This window comes from Schistocerca piceifrons, chromosome 7 (genome assembly GCF_021461385.2).
Source record: "Schistocerca piceifrons isolate TAMUIC-IGC-003096 chromosome 7, iqSchPice1.1, whole genome shotgun sequence".
In the NCBI taxonomy this organism is placed as follows: Eukaryota; Metazoa; Arthropoda; class Insecta; order Orthoptera; family Acrididae; genus Schistocerca; species Schistocerca piceifrons.
Genome location: NC_060144.1, coordinates 311,570,210 through 311,590,166, shown reverse-complemented (window position 1 = coordinate 311,590,166; position 19,957 = coordinate 311,570,210). Strand labels below are relative to the sequence as shown.

Genomic DNA, 19,957 nt, shown 5'->3' with positions numbered 1-19,957 from the left:
TCAAAAGGAGGCCCACAAGAAAGACAGGTCATGGTGGGTACATCACAGCAAATGACAGTACAGGTCTTACAAGTGCCAGGAGATGTCTCTGGCAGGAAGTGAGTAACTATTTCAGATAAGTTTAATAATTATTGACTGCATTTTTAAGTGCATAGTAGCTCTCGACAGCACACAAGAAAGTTAAGACCCTTAATGGGCACCATTTCAAGTGGGTGTTGTTTTCTGGTGGGGCCTGCGTTGAATAGTCTTCATGCTAAAGCTTTTGATGCAACAAAAAATTCCCATAATTCTAAAAGATTCCCAGGTATTTCCCAGATTTTTCCTGGACGAAAATGTTTCAAATTTTTCGTGGTTGTCCTGGGGCATATACACCCCGAGAAAGGTGCACAACCACTCAGTCCTTTCACATCCTATCACTGAAAGGAAATAATACAACCAAGAAGTGCACATTTCATATTAATTTACATGTTGTTGTTGTTGTGGTCTTCAGTCCTGAGACTGGTTTGATGCAGCTCTCCATGCTGCTCTATCCTGTGCAAGCTTCTTCATCTCCCAGTACTTACTGCAACCTACATCCTTCTGAATCTGCTTAGTGTATTCATCTCTTGGTCTCCCTCTACGATTTTTACCCTCCATACTGCCCTCCAATACTAAAATGATGATCCCTTGATGCCTCAGAACATGTTCTACCAACCGATACCTTCTTCTAGTCAAGTTGTGCCACAAACTCCTCTTCTCCCCAATTCTGTTCAATACCTCAATTCTGTTCAATACTTCCTCATTAGTTATGTGATCTACCCATCTAATCTTCAGCATTCTTCTGTAGCACCACATTTCAAAAGCTTCTATTCTCTTCCTGTCCAAACTATTTATTGTCCATGTTTCACTTCCATACATGGCTACACTCCATACAAATACTTTCAGAAACGACTTCCTGACACTTAAATCTATACTCGATGTTAACAAATTTCTCTTCTTCAGAAACGCTTTCCTTGCCATTGCCAGTCTACATTTTATATCCTCTCTACTTCAACCATCATCAGTTATTTTGCTCCCCAAATAGCAAAACTCCTTTACTACTTTAAGTGTCTCATTTCCTAATCTAATTCCCTCAGCATCACCCGACTTAATTCGACTACATTCCATTATCCTCATTTTGCTTTTGTTGATGTTCATCTTATACCCTCCTTTCAAGACACTGTCCATTCCGTTCAACTGCTCTTCCAAGTCCTTTACTGTCTCTGACAGAATTACAATGTCATCGGCGAACCTCAAAGTTTTTATTTCTTCTCCATGGATTTTAATACCTACTCTGAACTTTTCTTTTGTTTCCTTTACTGCTTGCTCAATATACAGATTGAATAACATCGGGCAGAGACTACAACCCTGTCTCACTCCCTTCCCAACCACTGCTTCCCTTTCATGTCCCTTGACTCTTATAACTGCCATCTGGTTTCTGTACAAATTGTAAATAGCCTTTTTCTCCCTGTATTTTACCCCTGCCACCTTTAGAATTTGAAAGAGAGTATTCCAGTCAACATTGTCAAAAGCTTTCTCGAAGTCTACAAATGCGAGAAATGTAGGTTTGCCTTTCCTTAATCTTTCTTCTAAGATAAGTAGTAAGGTCAGTATTGCCTCACGTATTCCAACATTTCTATGGAATCCAAACTGATCTTCAGCGAGGTTGGCCTCTATCAGTTTTTCCATTCGCCTGTAAAGAATGCGCATTAGTATTTTGCAGCTGTGACTTATTAAACTGATAGTTTGGTAATTTTCACATCTGTCAACACCTGCTTTCTTTGGGATTGGAATTATTATATTCTTCTTGAAGTCTGAGAGTATTTCGCCTGTGCCATACATCTTGGTCACCAGATGGTAGAGGCCATCAGTAGTTCTAATGGAATGTTGTCTACTCCCGGGGTCTTGTTTTGACTTAGCTCTTTCAGTGCTCTGTCAATCTCTTCAAGCAGTATCATATCTCCCATTTGGTCTTCATCTACATTCTCTTCCATTTCCAGAATATTGTCCTCAAGTACATCGCCCTTGTATAGACCCTCTATATTCTCCTTCCACCTTTCTGCTTTCCCTTCTTTGCTTAGAATCCATCTGAGCTCTTGATATTCATACAAGTTGTTCTCTTATCTCCAAAGGTCTCTTTAATTTTCCTATCGGCAGTATCTATCTAACCCCTCATGAGATAAGCCTCTACATCCTTACATTTGTCCTCTAGCCATCCCTCCTTAGCCATTTTGCACTTCCTGTCGATCTCATTTTTGAGACGTTTGTATTCCTTTTTGCCTGCTTCGTTTACTGATTTTTTATATTTTCTCCTTTCATCAATTAAATTCCTCTGTTACCCAAGAATTTCTACTAGCCCTTGTCTTTTTACCTATTTGATCCTATGACGCCTTCACTACTTCATCCCTCAGACCTACCCATCCTTCTTCTACTGTATTTCTTTCCCCCATTTGTGACAATTGTTCCCTTATGCTCTCCCTGAAACTCTGTACAACCTCTGGTTCTTTCAGTTTATCCAGGTCCCACCTCCTTAAATTCCTACCTTTTTGCAGTTTCTTCAGTTTTAATCTACAGTTCATAACCAATAGATTGTGGTCAGAGTCCACATCTGCCCCTGGAAATGTCTTACAATTTAATACCTGGTTCCTAAATCTCTGTCTTACTATTATATAATCTATCTGATACCTTCCAGTATCTCCAGGATTCTTCCATGCGTACAGCCTTCTTTTAGGATTCTTGAACCAAGTGTTAGCTATGATTAAGTTATGCTCTGTGCAGAATTCTACCAGACGGCTTCCTCTTTCATTTCTTTCCCCCAATCCATATTCACCTACTATGTTTCCTTCTCTCCCTTTCCCTACTCTCGAATTCCAGTCACCCATGATTATTAAATTTTCATCTCCCTTCACTACCTGAATAATTTCTTTTATCTCGTCATACATTTCTTCAATTTCTTCATCATCTGCAGAGCTAGTTGGCATATAAACTTGTACTACTGTAGTAGGTGTGGGCTTCATGTCTATCTTGGCCACAATAATGTCTTCACTATGCTGTTTGTAGTAGCTTACCCGCACTCCTATTTTTTTATTCATTATTAAACCTACTCCTGCATTACCCCTATTTGATTTTGTATTTATAACCCTGTATTCACAATCTTCCATATTAGATGTACCACTTATTTTTGACCAAATATAAATTCTTTCGTTGGAATTAATCCTATGCCTAGACCTACAATTAAGAGACAATGAACCATAAGGTACTAAATAAGAACCTTCACTAATAACAATAATTTCAGACAAATGTACAGTACGAAATGCCAAAACTTCACGAGATGTAAAACTTTCCAATCCAGTTCTAGAAGCATCATGACAAACAACAGCAGCGAATGTAATCCAACCATTACCTATATTACTTGATTCAGATGATTTAGCAATAGAAAAATTCAATTTCAGACCTAAAAAGTATTTAGGACCTGACAATACAGACATACTCGCAATCTTCTTCAGATTGGATACCTTCTTACTGGTACCTGGCGCTGGAACGGAACCAAAAGTGCCAGAAATATTCAACAAATCTTTGTAGACCAGCATACGTCTGCGATGGCGATATCCAAAACGGCGACCCATTCTCGAATAATGCTATTCATATAATGAATGCGCGAGGTTGCATCAGCAGCTATTTATAGCTCATGATCCAAGCGCACGCTGACGTCAGCCAATTTAGATCTTGAACATTCAGGTTTATTTGAAAAATGTCTTGTGGCATGTTATCATAAGCATGGTCTATCTCCATTAGCAATTCAGAGCACACCATATATTAAATGGAAATCACCAAGACGTTGCAAATTTACATGTACACATTATTTACGTCCTAAAAATTCTGTTGAAATTAGTAAAGACTTATCAGTTCAGAATTTGGATGAAATGGAGAGACGCATGAATTGTGCTAATCCGTATTTTGAGAGTAAGAATCAACCTAAAGTTGTTGTTGCATTGAGTGGATTTGAACCTACAGCTAAGTCAACGAGTAGAGTAGTGTATAAAACATTTTCTGGTCATTGTAAATTGAGTGTGTATTATTGTTATTCTAAAAGACATGATGTAGAAATATTTGTTGAATATTTCTGGCACTTTTGGTTCCGTTCCAGCGCCAGGTACCAGTAAGAAGGTATCCAATCTGAAGAAGATTGCGAGTATATCTGTATTGTCAGGTCCTAAATACTTTTTAGGTCTGAAATTGAATTTTTCTATTGCTAAATCATCTGAATCAAGTAGTATAGGTAATGGTTGGATTACATTCGCTGCTGTTGTTTGTCATGATGCTTCTAGAACTGGATTGGAAAGTTTTACATCTTGTGAAGTTTTGGCATTTCGTACTGTACATTTGTCTGAAATTATTGTTATTAGTGAGGGTTCTTATTTAGTACCTTATGGTTCATTGTCTCTTAATTGTAGGTCTAGGCGTAAGATTAATTCCGATGAACGTCGCAGACGTATGCTGGTCTACAAAGATTTGTTGAATATTTCTGGCACTTTTGGTTCCGTTCCAGCGCCAGGTACCAGTAAGAAGGTATCCAATCTGAAGAAGATTGCGAGTATATCTGTATTGTCAGGTCCTAAATACTTTTTAGGTCTGAAATTGAATTTTTCTATTGCTAAATCATCTGAATCTGGAATGTGATGCCCTCACTGAAGCAAGAAAACAGGCATGGCAAAACTGGCAATCACAGAAAACAGAAGAAAGCAGACTGAATTTCATTCTAGTTAGAAAACCAGTAGATAAAAATATAAAAAGGATTAAGAAGACACATGAAAACAAAACTCTCCTCCAAATTGATGAAGAGTTTACTAAAAATGACATAAGAAGCTTTTACAGATCTTTCAAACAACGGTTATCAAGATACAAAGCATCCACCCTCCAATTTTGAGATGTAAATGGGACCATCGCTCACAATAATGCAGAAAATTGCAAAATACTAGCAGGCTACTTTGAGAAACTCTTGAATTGTGAACCTATCCTTGAAAATTTTGAATCCACCCGAAATAACCTCGAGAAGCCAAATTCAGATCCACTGACGACTGAAGAACTACAGAAGGCCATTTCAGAATTTAAAAGCAACAAAGCGTATGGAGAAAACCAAATAGTGGTCGAACTATGGAAAAAAGCTGACAAAAATGCAATTTTCATCCCTACAGTGTGTTTTCGATAAAATCTGGAAAGAAGAAGAGATCCCCACAGAATGCAGAACAGTTCTGATCGACCATATTCGCATGAAAGGTTTGAAGACAGACCCCAACAATTACAGAGGAATATCACTGCTGGATATAACATACAAGATTCTTTCTCAAGTCCTTTTGAACAGGACAGAGCTGCAATTGGACCCACAAATTGGGGAATATCAGGGAGGTTTTAGAAAGCGTAGATCATGTTCGGAACAAATACTAAACCTCAAAAACATCATGGCATACCAAAAATCAAAGGCAAAGACATATGTAATCTCCTTCACTGATTTCAAAAAGCATATGGTTTGACTGATAGAGAATCTCTATTATCGTCCTGGAAGAAATGGGTTTGGATAAGAAAACAGCTATTATTATAAAAGTGACCCTTACAAATACATTTTTGAAAGTTAAATTTATGGGCAAATTATCAGAAGCCTTTGAAATAAAAACAGGGGTGCAACAGGGGGATGGACTCTCACCATTGCTGATCAATTGTGTGCTTGAGAAACTAGTCAGAGAATGGAACACAAATATTAAGAGTGGTATAAGACTGGGTTGCAAAAAGAAGAATCTTAAAGTAAATTGCATTGCTTTTGCAGATGATATGGCCCTGTTTGCTGAAAAAATGGAAGAAACATGGGAGCAAATGCTTGAACTAAAGAAACAAGCAGCTAAAATTGGTCTTCACATCTCCTTTGAAAAAACTAAGATACTGACAAACATCAAGCATTCATGTAAATACCTCAAAGTTCAAGAATAAAAGACTGAAATAGTAAAAGAATTCAAATATCTCAGGGACTGGATTAGTTGGAATGCTGGGGAAAGCAAAGCAATGGAATCCAGAATAAATAAACCCGAATTGGCCTTCCAACTAACAAAAAATAAATACATCAAAAAATACCTTTCATGAGGATCCAAAATTACACATTACAAGACAGTGATTAAGCCAGAAGCACTGTAAGAAGCAGAAACACTAAACATGAATTTCAAAGGCCAAATGGAGAAACTTGAGCTAAAGGAAAGAAAAATTTTAAGAAAAATTGTAGGACCAAAATTTTAATACAATAAGATTATTTACATCAAAAATGAAACTCTCTACAAGAAAATTGAAAAACTTTCAGATACTGTGGGAAAGAGGAGGATAAATTTTTATGATTATCTCCTCAGATTAATGAAACAAATCTTTGACTTTTTCCGTAACCACAAAACAAAACTCAACTGGTTTAAAGAAACTGAGAAAGACCTAGTAGAATAAAAGATTTCAGAAAATTCACGTATTGATCGAACAGCTAAATTAATTACTAAAGATGAAAACATAAGGTTCCAAGACAAATCTATGCAAAAGTCCAAACTCTTCATCTTGGAAGAATTGGAAGAAGAGAGGAAAAGAAGATTAGAAAGAATGAAGAAATATTGGGCCCTAAGAAAAGAACAATGCACAAAGAAATGATTGATCCAGCATACCCCAAAGAGGATGAAACAAAAGAAGAAGAAGAAATGAGGACAGGATGATAACTGGAAATCAGTCAAAGCTCCTACAACATGAAAGTTTTGTAAAAAATTGATTTTCTTTAACACTGTCTGAGAGGTCTAATTACTTCAGATGTCCAAAGAAATAATACATTTACATTGTTTCAAATTTCAAAGTGGGATTAGTGACCAAATGTTTATGAAAGCAAAGTTGTAAGGAAAACCACTTTAATAATTAATATTTTAGATGTTATAATGTTATATTTACAGAATCTGTGTTTTATACAATGAGTGAATTCACTTAGTGTCTAGAAAAAGGAATTTACTTTTGTCGGGAAAGTATCATGAGCGACAATATATGTTACAATTTATTTACATGGATGTGATGTAAATACAGTTTTTCTCTTCACATTTATTCCATTATGCTGTTATAGAAGGGGCGGTCATGAAGTTTGTATTGTCACTGTGAAAGAATGATTTTATAATCAAGAGTCATGGTTCCAGAATAAGATAGTCTTTATTCACATGTTCATCACAGAAATGGCACATTTGTCCTACATATGGATTAAATAAAGGATACTGTGGTTGAACAACTCATTTTGTCTACAGGAGAAATTGTCCACTCCTCTTGTCACTTTGCCATCCCGGAAATATACATGAAATGGAAACAGAAAGAAGTCACAAGGTGGCTCATTGCTAGAATAAAGAGGATGGGTAATATATTACAATAGCTGTCTGGCACTTACTGATATAACCTGACATCAGTATACCATGGTAAGCTTCCCTCTACCCCCTTTAAAAAATAAACCAACCTTTCCTTCCAAAAGGCATATCTCTGATCACATTTTTCATTAATGTTCTGCTTAACTTTTTCACGGTTTTATCTGCTACTTGATCTTAAAGTCATAATTACAATCAATATTGATTCATGATGATCATGCACTCATACAACACCACCAAGATAAGGCTAGTGGAGCTCCTTCATTTTGGCTGCCACTTATTATCACTGCTGTTTTTCCCCAGAGGTGAGCAAATGTTGTGCTTACCAAATGGAGATCTTTGGTATATCTAAAAGTTTATAGCTGACGATTAATCTACACCTTCATTACTAATGACCCAATTGAACTGTGGTGGTCATTAAGGGCATGGACTTCCACCTGCATGACAGTTCCTGGGTCCTCTCTGAGAGATATCCAACACTATTGGCTCATCTTTCAGGAGTATTTTCCCACACTAGAAACCCTTTCGCTACTTACTTACAAAGTTACACCTTGTGACACTGTCACCATACACAATAATAAGCTCTTAATGAAGTTGCTCTCTATTTTTTTCTGTTAAAATGATTGCTCTGGCTTCTATTTTCTCTATAGGGAGCACCAGTTTGAATTTTGTACTCTAGTAAGGGAGTAGTTTGATGGCTCTATGGATCAGTGTCAAGCAACAAATCCAAAGGGCTGAAGTACCATCTCCAGTTAGCCCAAAGATTTTTTCTGTCACATATTACTTTTTTTCATCACTAGAAATAATTCATTAATGTGAAAAAAAAAAATCAATTGTCTCCATGGTTCAGAGTACATCAGTAATTGAGTTCAAAGATCAGAAAAAGGCAAATGCGCACCACTTTCAAAAGAACCATGATTAGTAAATCATAGCAGCATTCAAATGAAACTTAGGGTTGTGGATAGCTTCACCTTACTTTAACACGGATATGCAAAAGAGTAGTCCAGTAAAATTGTATATGCTTGTAATTGCAGAGTCATATTTTAGGGTGTAGTCTTCACATATCGCAGTGAGCTCATAATGAGTTTCCTCAGAATTTTATACTTTCAAAAAGAATAAATTATCTCAGAACTTCCCAAAAGTTGTTGGATTTTGTACATTCCTCTTCAACCTTCTTTGGCAATAAAAGCAATTTCATTTGGCACAACTTGAAGTGGGTTTATCCAATGCACAAAACTCTGATATTGTTTAAAACACTATTTTGCTACCAGTAATGAATGAATCAACAAGTCAAATACAGTCAAAATATTTCCCACTTTAGCAATGCCTTGAAAAATGAATGAAATGATTGTAAGGCACTGGTGGCCAGGAGTCCCCATCTGGAGAAGTTTGGTCACCGAGTTGCAAGTCTTTCCAGCTGACCCTGCATTGGGTTGATTTGTGTGTTAATGATGATGAGAGGATAACACAACATCCAATCCCTGAACACAAAAAATCTCCAACACAGCCAAGAACTGAACTTGAGTCCCTGCATGGCAGTTAGATATGCTGACCATTCAGCTAAGGAGGTGGACATTTTAGGAACAACTTTCAATGTTTCCTAACACTGACAAAAATTGTGTTACACTTTTAGTTGTGTTACATATCAAATTAATTAATAAATTGATCATCAAACCTGTGGTTGATCTCCATAAAGCCATTGGCTCCCCTCTTTATTAGTTGTTGTCTCCCTTTCTGTTGGCACCAGTATCGGTGTAGTCACTGTTGTTACCACATCATCCAGCTTTTCTGTGGTTGGAAATGTGACTGCTTCATCCTTACCACTGTCTGTCTGTCTTGTGGTCATGCTGTAAAACTCTGTTGTCAGAGGAGTATCTTGTGGTTTCTCTGTTGAGTTATCTACAGTTTTGATCACTGAAGGAGCAGCTGAGATCAGACCTGATGTTGCTTCTGGCTGTACTGTTGTATACATAGTGGTGTCCATATATGAATCTGAAAATTACAGACAAAGAGTCATGTTAGTCAACAACAAATACAAAAAATATATTTCAATAAGCACATGCTGGAAACAAGGTAAAATTTGATAAACTATAGCATGATAGGAAACAGAAAATAATTATGGATTCATGATTAGTTAAATATGATGATATATAATGAATAACAAAAAGAACCACTGTACTGCCTATTCTAAATACAGCCATTAGACAGTATATTATCTTTACTGAACTTAAGGTCAGTAAGCATTGATTATCTTTGTTGTTCCTGACATTCCAAGGCTTTCATTGGCTCAGGATTACTTCAAGGACCATAAGTTGCTATTCCAAAGTTGTTGTATTTCAGTCAGCTCCTTCAGTTTGTGCACAACATTTTGAATCACCCTGTACAGCTACTGCACATTTGAATATGGACTAAAGACTTTTTAGTTTAACGTCCCTTACATAGTTTTTGTCTGTGAACTGGAATGTTATTCTGCCTGAAACGGGTATGTTGCTATGTGAAGGGCATATCTGCAAGGTGTATAAGTCCATACATGTCCACTTAAGCTCATATACAGGTTTATGAAGCCTTAAATAAAGAAACAACAACTTTGCAAAATCAGTGACATAAGTAATGTTTCATTAGTGAAATCCATTTTAATTTGATAAGCTACAGTAATCACTTCTGGATGAGCTAACAAACAAATCCATAACTTTCTGCAAATAAGATAAAAGAGCTACATGTCTCAAACACAAGGATTTTTTTGATGAAAGTGATCTCAGGTTATTACAAATACAAACATCTATATTCATACTAGCTGGAAATTATGTATTTAGTAACAATTCCTTCCCTCACCCCCCCCCCCTCCCAGTCTCTCTCTCTCTCTCTCTCTCTCTCTCTCTCTCTCTCTCTCTTTCTTCCTCTTTCTCTCTCTCTCTCTACAGGATTTCCTCTCAGTGATTTCCAATCTGACTACCTATCTGCTGAATTCGCAGTCACAATTGTTTTAAATGTCATCCGTCTACTTTTTGCTTGTGCTATGTTCCATTGTAGTTTCTTAACATTTCTCTTTAGTATGAGCCACACAGTGTATATTTACAATCATAATTATATTTACCTGTTGAAGTTATTTCTGTTGTTTCTGGCACAGTTGACTTTTCAACTGGCATAGTTGAAACTGTCCAGTTCTCATCTCCACTTGGTGTTGTTATTTCACCCCTTATTGCAATTGGAGAACCAGTGTTGATAGATGTTACTGCAGTGGTAGAAGTTTCAAAAACAATGGTTGTTGGGGACAATTCCATGTGTCCATTGTTATGAATCTCTGCACAGATTTATGCATCCATATGTTAACATCACACTAAATACTTTCCTTAAGGCTTACATACAAGCAAGAACATTTAAAAGAGAAGTGACTCTTCCATATAATGATGCAAATTAAAAATGATTTTTTAATTTCTTAACAAAATTAATATAGAACAGTTCATCATGACAGACACCATTACTGAATGTGTTTTTTTAAATATATAATGGTCATTAACTACTACTGGTCACAACCATTAACATATGTAATTTTCAGCTGTAATAAAGTATTAAATTGAATAAAAACAAAAGACATGAAAATAAAGATGCATAAAAATCAAATCTTGAAAGTATACCGGTAATGATAAAGAGCAACATGCACAGCCCAACTAATTAAGCAGATTAGCATTAACATCCAACAATATAGTGATGAACTGTGTTTCACAACAGCTTTCCAAAATAAATTTCATAATATAATTGATATATCATATAAAGACAGACTAATGGCCAAATGATCCATAAAATAATACTATGAATATCAGATGACAAATAAATAATTTTTACCAGAATCAGACTCAGACTCAGATTTTTGGCTTTTCATGCACAGTTGGCTTAACCGTGTGAGCTTTCTTCCTGATCTGACTCAGACTTTCATTTTCACTGATGTTTACACCAGAGGTTCTCCAAAGGGGTATGTGAGAATAGATCCACTGGGGATATAGGGGTGGTGAAGGATCATCATTCAAATGATGTATGTCAATTGGCAGGGTAAATCAAACTCCTCTTCCAACTTCATTACCACAATGGTGTCACTCTCATGTACCCCATGGCAGAACCTCTGCTGGAAACATCAGTGACAATGAAAGTCTTCAGCCAAGTCTGTAGCTGTCATCAAACATTCATTTCATTTACTTTCTTTTATATAACACATTTCATCATGTACATAATACTTATGGTAACTGCTTTGGGAAAAATGAAGAAATAAAGAAAGAAACAAGAGATCTAGGTTTGTGTCCTCGTCTAGCAGACATTATTAGTCAAAATATACAGTACATTGTGGAGTCAGTGTATCTGTGCAGTTTTTGCAGATATAATTCCATGTCATTGCATCTTCATTGTTTCCATCCTTGTTATCAATTCCTTTTATTCAATCAAATGTAATTAGCTGGGTAAAAATATTAGTGAAGACAAATAAATGTAAAATATCAACATGTCTTATCTTCTATAAGACATACATTTATGTATTGTTAAAAAATACCTAAAAATCTCCAAATGTAAGTAGTCATTTGTCTGAAATATAGCATGTAACCATAAGACTCTAGAGAAATACTGGAAGAATCTTATATCTAATATAGTGAGCAAATTACCCACTCATTAAACAAAAAGAAAAATGTAATGTAGAAGTACATAGTGAAACTTAAAAGGGCGGAGAGGCGCCACTTCATAAACTGTAAACAGTGGTAAACTGCACATGGTCACCTCATACACAAATGAATATTGTTTTCAAGGTATTCCAACCAAAATCTAAACAGCAAGTAGTTGTTTGTTATGAACATAAACAGATTACAAATATATGTCTCTAACACACTGCTCCTTATTTTGTGTCCCCCACAATGTTTGCTTCTGGTGACTGACACCTGATACCATAAGACCCAGTTTTAGATCCTCTACTGTATTGACCACAAGCCTTTGCAGTCACTCTTCAATCTGGCCAAACCAATTCCTATTTGTACTGCTCAGAAATTGCAACAATTGGCTCTTCCTCTCTCCAACTACCAGTTTAAGATCATATATCAGCCCACTTCTAAGCATGCAAATGCAGATGCTCTCTCATGTCTACCTATGGGAGCTGATGCTGACTTTGACACTTCTGAAGCAGCGTGTTTTCAAACTGATGTGCACAAAACTGGCACTGTCTGGGCAAATCATTTAGCATGCAGACATTGCACATTGTTTGGCTAGGATGTGCAAATAGAAAGGATGTCTGAACAGTGTCAGATGTGTGCAGAACATCAGGCCGCCCCTCCACAACATTTTTTGAGTGGTCCAAGGTAGAGGAGGCTTGGCAGCATTTGTACGTTTTGTTGGCCCTTACTGGAACACATGCTGGTTAGTAGTTGTTGATGCATATAGTAAAGTCCCCTTTGTTGTTCCCTTGCTCCACTTTGCAAGCACCTTAGTTCATTTTCTGCATCAAAGTTCTGCCAGAATTGCTTGTCATGGACAACGGACCTTAATTTGTCTCTGCAGAATTTGAAGATTTCTGTACAGCAAATGGCACACACCATCTCATATCAGCACCATTCCACCCACAATTGACTGGCGCAGCTGACCATTTTGTTCGCATGTTGAAACAGCAAGTGGACAAACTTCTTGTCCACTTATTACTCCCAACCCCGCAATGACCCTTTGCCCCCAGAATTGCTACATGGGTGACACTAAAGCACACTCTAGCATTTGCTCCATCCCCCACTGTGGTCAGCACCTGCAGACTCCAGTCAGCCAACATATCAGATTAGCCAACCTGTGTTTTACAGAATCTATGGCAGAAATAAGTCATGGGAGCATGGTGTCATTACTAGTTCAATTGATCCACACATGTTTCAGATTCAAGGTTCTGATGGATTGCAGAAATGGCACCTAAATCAAAGTTGCCCTAGTTGCTGGCAAAGTTCTGGCACTTCTTGTATGTTCACAGATTCCTGGACTTCCTGGTCGATGCTACCTGAGTGTCATCCATCAGAGTGGGGTCATGCAATGCTGTTTCCGGACCTCGAGCTAATGGACATTGAACTGATGCCATATCTATCCACTAGCCAACGTCCAGCAACATCTGCCCTGCCATCACCACTGGGTCAACCCCACGCTGATGCCTACCAAGGGGCCTCCAGTCAGGAAGATGCCACTGCAGATTCACACCATCAAGTAGATGCCCTGCTGTGGGTGCTGGGATGCGCCCTTTGCATTGTTTTTCAGCCAGTGTTCCCTTGCAGTCTCAGGACAGCTGTTGGGGTGCAAGCAGTGACTTGGCATTGGCTACAGCACCGGTTGTCACTCCAACACTGGTTCCAACAGCCACGCATCCCCCCAACTGGTAGTATGGTGCTCGACCATATGTGACAGCGGTGCAGTGGTTTGAGGGGGGGGGGGGGGGGGGGGAAGGAGTGCTATGTCATCCTAACAAGACACAGCCTGGGAAAAAGCACCACAGGCGATATGAGCTGGTGCCAGTACCATAGTGACTCGCCATTTGTGCAAGTTCCACCAGCGCCAAGGGTGACACTGAGGATGAAGATATCGACTTCACCTCGGCCGATTGTCAACTGAATGCAGTCCACCAATGACTTGATGACAACGGACAGAAGACTACTTGGAAGATAGAAGAGCAGCTCTAGTTCACCTGGTTATAGATCATTGTCCAGGGCTGACTTACACAGGGAACGTCATTTAGTGAACTCTTAGAATTGAACAGATATTGTAAATTGCATTTGCTAAGTATTTTAAAGTTTACCTATGATTATTTGCACTTAGCCACTGAGAGTCTTTTTTGTGTTATATTACATGTAGTACTGCAAACTTCATTATTTGACAAGTCACAAAGATAAGCAAAGCCCTCTTAACTCTTTTGCGTGTCTTTGTTACTAATGTCTTGGAGTGTTGTAGAACCTTTGTTCTCCTACTCTGTTACCTGACCCTGGAACCCACCTGTGTAATAGTTGCTGGGAGAAATTGTATTAGTGGGGTACTTCCCCAAAAGCTGTTTCACAAACTCACAAACTCAGCCTACCATAACAACAGTGGCAACTCGGCCTCCCCAGCAGTAGCAACAAGGCCTTTACAAAACTGATGACAAGGTTTTACAAAAGTATCCACATGTGCTATTGTTGGATGACACATGGATCAGGCAATGTCAACTCATAAAGAATGACTTACATGAAAAACTGCCACATCATGCAAGATGTTTAAATTTATTACTTCTTTTGGTGCTAACTATTCAGAACATATTTCACTGACAGTATACACATATGCGGCTGAATGTACCTATACAAATATATCATTGTACAACATGCAGTTCAAGAGATATGATGTCTCAAACACTGAGATATGTGAAAAAATGTTGCCTCATGCATGAAGCTTTAATACATTTATTCTTTACTACTAATTTACATTCGAGTCACCTTAAGGAAATTCCTGATTCCCTGATACCTGGCAGTGCTTTTGATAGCTTTCAACTGTGAAATGCAAATGACTGTAGGCAAAAACAATAGCCATTTATAGTGTTACAAAAATGCATTTCCATACAAATGTTTAGAAAACGACTTTGTAAACATGGGATGGAACTTAAACCCAGCATGCAGAAACTGTCTGGGATCATATATCTTAATTTGGATACTGTACTTACACATTTGATATTACACATATTTCTCTGTATTACTGTTTCATAATTTCAAAGGTGTTTACATGAATACATGGAAAATAATTTTTTTTATACTTCACTACAAACACAGTTCATTTTCTGTTTTCATTTCTAACAGAAGATTGTCAAAATGAATAACCAGGCAAAGCAGGGTCTGTCAGCTAGTAGGTTAATAATGTGTCATCTTACATTTACAGATGAAGCTTTGGGAATTGACATCCCATGCAAAATTATTTTGAAGAATTTGGAAGATTTGGAGCGGGAACAGTGACACCAGCTTTTCTGACTACTAGGATGAATGTGAGGAGGAGAGAGGTAAGTGGGCAGCAAATTTCATCATGCTGTCAACCACAAAAGAGTAAGTTGCATACCTAGCTCTTTATGAATATCTGCCATGTTTAAACTGCAGTTTGCCTGAATCCATTTGTTGCTGGATGTAAACTGACTTTACAATTGGGCAAATATTCAACAATAATGTATGTTTCTTCAGGAGACAGTAAAATTCTAGGTAGGGACCAGTGACATACTTACATGTTTTGTGCAGCAATTTTATCAACCTTAATCGTGAGGTAAGATGAGAATGAAAGGAGGTGTGTCAGTTGCAAGTCCTACACAACCATGGAAAAAGAAGTGGATAGATGACTTTTTGGAAGGAAGTGATGAAGGAATATTGTCACATATTCATGTCAATACAGATGTGAAATCTTTTATGTATGTAAACAAACAAACAAACCTTGTGTTCTCAGGGCTCTCCATAACCACAACCTCAGTAATTGGAACATATGTTGAAGAAACAACAACATATTTGTGACAAGCAAGATTATAAATAAGAAACATCCAAATATTGGTGAAAGTTACATAATAGATCCCTTCCTCACATTTGTCATAGTTTATGCACAATATATGTATGTAACATGTATCAAAATACTCATCAGAGACCTGTCCATTATCGACTGAATGCTTTCTGACTTCACAACACAGTTTTAGTTTTGATAGCTGAAAGCACATTAAATATGGCAAGGTGCATTTAAATATGGCGCAAACATAACTCATTATGTTATGCTACAGGTGAGTCACATTCATTTGCTTTGCCAATCAACAATCAAATTATAAACTTTAAACCTAAACTGGACCTCACGCTTCATGACAGACAGAGCCATCTGTCACAACCAAGATTTTGGGGTGGGGGATAGGGTGGAGGCGAGTGGCTTTCCAACTTTAGTGCTGCCTGCATATAATAAATTGCCTCTTTTTTCCTCTCTCATTCATTAGATGAAACTATCATTCCAGATAATCCTACAGTCATTATTATTATATTATTATTATTATTATTGGGCCTGGTGGTCTAGCAGTAAAGCACTTGACTGGCTACCAAGAGGTAGCATGATTAAATCCCAGTCAGACCTTACATTTTTCAGTCTGCGTTTTAAACCAGTCTTCACCTCTCAATCATATAAGGAGTAACCAGAAATGACATGTCATTCAGATTCTACTCTAAACTGCACATCCCCTATCCCCAATTGGATAATTGTGGTAGGTCAGGTCCATGCATGTTGCTGAAGTGGTGTCCAATTGAAAGACTAACACCAGGCCAGTGAGCCACATGAAATTAATATTATGATAAAAACTGGTGTAAACTATTTCTTATTGTTTATTTCATTTCTGCTTGTATTATCAAATTGAATTAAAGTTCAGGGGGAAGAAATAAGAACATTGACGTTTGCTGATGTTATAATTCTGCTAGAGACAGAAAAGGACTTGGAAGAGCAGTTGAACAGAATGGACTGTCTTGAAAGGAGGATGTAAGATGAACAGCAACAAAAGCAAGATGAGTTTTGCCATTTGGACAGCAAAATAACTGACATCTTGGGTTGTCGGGTGTTCTGCCGGATATCAGCGTCGTACTTGCACGATATTTTGGTCACGTAGCTCGTAACCTTCATCAGGTGTGACCTGAGACTGGTCTCAGGTCGCACCTGATGAAGGTTACAAGCTACATGACTGAAATATCATGCAAGTACGACGCTAATATCTGGCAGAACACCCGACAACCCAAGATGTCATTAGATCGCCGGGAAAGCCTGAAGAGTTACAGCAAAATAACTGATGATGACCAAAGTAGAGAGGATATAAAATGTGGACTGGCAATGGCAAGAAAACTATTTATAAAGAAAAGAAATTTCTTAACATCAAATATAGATTTAAGTGTTAGGAAGCTTTTCTGAAGGTATTTATCCGGAGTGTAGCCATGTATGGAAGTGAAACATGGATGATAAACAGTTTGGATAAAAAGAGAACAGAAGCTTTCAAAATGTGGTGTTACAGAAGAATGCTGAAGATTAGATGGGACAATCATGTAACTAATGAAGAAGTACTGAACAGCATTGGGGAGTCAAGGAATTTGCAGCACAACTTGACCAAAACAAGGGATTGGTTGATAGATCACATTGTGAGACATCAAGGGACCACTAATTTAGTATTGGAGGGAAGTGTTGGGGTAACAATCATAGAGAAAGACCAAGAGATGAATACAGTAAGCAGACTCAGAAAGATGTAGGTTGCAGCAGTTATTCAGAGATGAGGCTCAGAAAGGATAGAGTGGCATGGGGAGCTGTATTAAACCAGTCTTCGGACTGATGACTGGAACAACAACATTATCAAAATGGCATAAGCTTAGATTAGATATAATGTTAAACAATTGGGGTAAATATGGTATATTTTCATAAAAGCTATTAACAGAAATTTCTAGTGCAGTGCATTATATTCATTGCATTTCACAGATAACTATGATTAAAAACTGACCACTTTTTCCATACCTGAAGTTCCATTACAGGTGTTGTTGAGTTCGCATCCACCACTATTTGCTTGCAGTAAAACTGCAGGTACTGGTGACACATTAGTGCTGCCAGAAGTGTTACTCTCTTCCTCAGGTTCATCTACAGCATGAACTATTGTTTCAGCTTTCAAGTTGTCTACTCTGTGGATATGAATGGATCAAGTTTAGGAAAGATTTTGAATGGATAACTCACAACTGAAATATTAAAAGACAACTTGGATGGAGGGAACTGCATGGAGCAGATTATATTAATGAACAAGACCGAACATTATAATCAAACACAAATTTATCCATAACAGAAAGAAGAGGATGCATTCAAAAGAGTATAGACTAATATACTCTAACTGTTGAGCAACTTCTATGCTTAGAAACTGCAGTGGTTTGTCTTGTGGTATGCCTTGTTGCAAAGTAGGTATCAAAACTAATTATGTTGTAAAAAATGACTGTCCCACCAAACATTGGCAGCTTCCTTTTTCATTCAGAACTGTTCACATATATTAACCATTACAAAAGTTTTGAGACATGATCGCAACAGTTAACAGATTGCATAATGGAAATTCTGAAGAATTTAAGTCAAATATGAAGTTACCAAAACAGTTCTACATGAAAATGGTCGGGTCAACAGAAACATCCGATCTCACGCGTCGGCTTTGACCCGTGACGTAAGGGTGTTGTGGTGTGTGACGTCATTACTGCGCGGAGTTTGGTTTGTGAGTGTGGCGTGTTTGTAGATGTTGCCTCGTTGACGTTACCTTAGTAGGAGTTTTAGGGCCTGTAATATATAGTTTACCTTTTTACTGTACTTTTTGTTTTAACGTCGTCTATGAGGCTTTTATCAGTTTGCCATTAGATTGTTCAATCTTTATGGTCTATATGTTTTGTCGCTACTCATTATGTCTAATGAATCAATATTGTTTTTTTCTTTTTTTTATTTGTTTCTTTTTTTTATCTTTTGATTGACCTACACATTGATCTGTAGCGTAGCCCTGAATACGAGGTTAGGTTGGGAGTTTTTTTTTGGCGGGGGGGGGGGGGTCAGGGGGGGGCGCAGCCCCCCCCTGCCTGGCCTTGAGTACCACTTGTTTATTATTATCTTTGTTTGCTATCAATGTTAGCAGATTGTTCTTGTGAAACCTTTGTGTGTGTTGTTTTTCTATGTGTTTTCGTCTTTGTGAAACGTATGCAACGTTTCTATATCCGCCATATTAGAATTGTCGTTTCTGCTATATTTGTGACGTCATTAGTCAAAGCCGACGGGTTAGATCGGATGCTTCCGTATTTCCAAATGGTCAATGCTGGAAGAAAAAGTCATAATGAGTTTTTAATTACAGATTTTCCTAACAAATGAGAGACAATTTCAATGACACTTACCCATTGGGAATGATAGATGACTAGGGAGAACAACATGGGAAATTGGTTTCTGAGGAAGGTGGGGAGGGTAATTTCAGTCTGTGAAGGCTTGGTGGGACTCTCAGCATATTTAGAGAGGTGCTGCTTGTCATTGCCGATGCTATGATCGTGGGTTGCTAGGCTGTATGCAAGGGACATCTTGGTGTGGAATGGGTGGCAGCTGTCAAAATGAAGATATTGTTGGTAGTTGGTACATTTGATGTGAATGGAGGTACTGATGGAGTCATGCATGAGGTGGAGATTTGCTTTTAAGTGGTGCCTTGAAGGAAAAATATTTATTGATGAGGATGTAGTTGATCACAGTGAGCAGGTGGAGACAGTCTGGTATTGGGAAAGGAAGTACTCAATGGTGGTAAGGCCATGGATATTGAGGACGTTGGTGTAGAGGGAGGTGGCACTGACAGTGATAGGCAGGATGCTAGATGCTAAAATGACAGGACGTGTGGAGAGTTGATAGAAGAAATAGTTAGTGTGTTTTGTGTGGGTAGGTTATGGGTAATAGTTGAATATGTTGCTCAACAAAGCCAGAGATTTGTTGTGTGAGATTGCTTTGCCAGGGATTGTAAGTGGATGATTCAGAAAGCT

The 19,957-nt window shown here is 37.8% G+C and overlaps 1 protein-coding gene across 1 annotated transcript in view; it reads right to left on the bottom strand.

Moving 5' to 3' along the window:
* The window catches only part of LOC124804636, a 530,005-nt gene that overhangs the window by 30,555 nt on the left and 479,493 nt on the right, over positions 1–19,957 (bottom strand). Inside the window, exons 10-12 of the mRNA XM_047264852.1 lie at positions 17,943–18,103; positions 10,525–10,731; positions 9,106–9,422 (exon numbers count right to left, since the gene is read on the bottom strand). Coding sequence (XP_047120808.1) covers positions 9,106–9,422; positions 10,525–10,731; positions 17,943–18,103 — 685 coding nt within the window. The remainder of the gene's footprint in view (positions 1–9,105; positions 9,423–10,524; positions 10,732–17,942; positions 18,104–19,957) is intronic.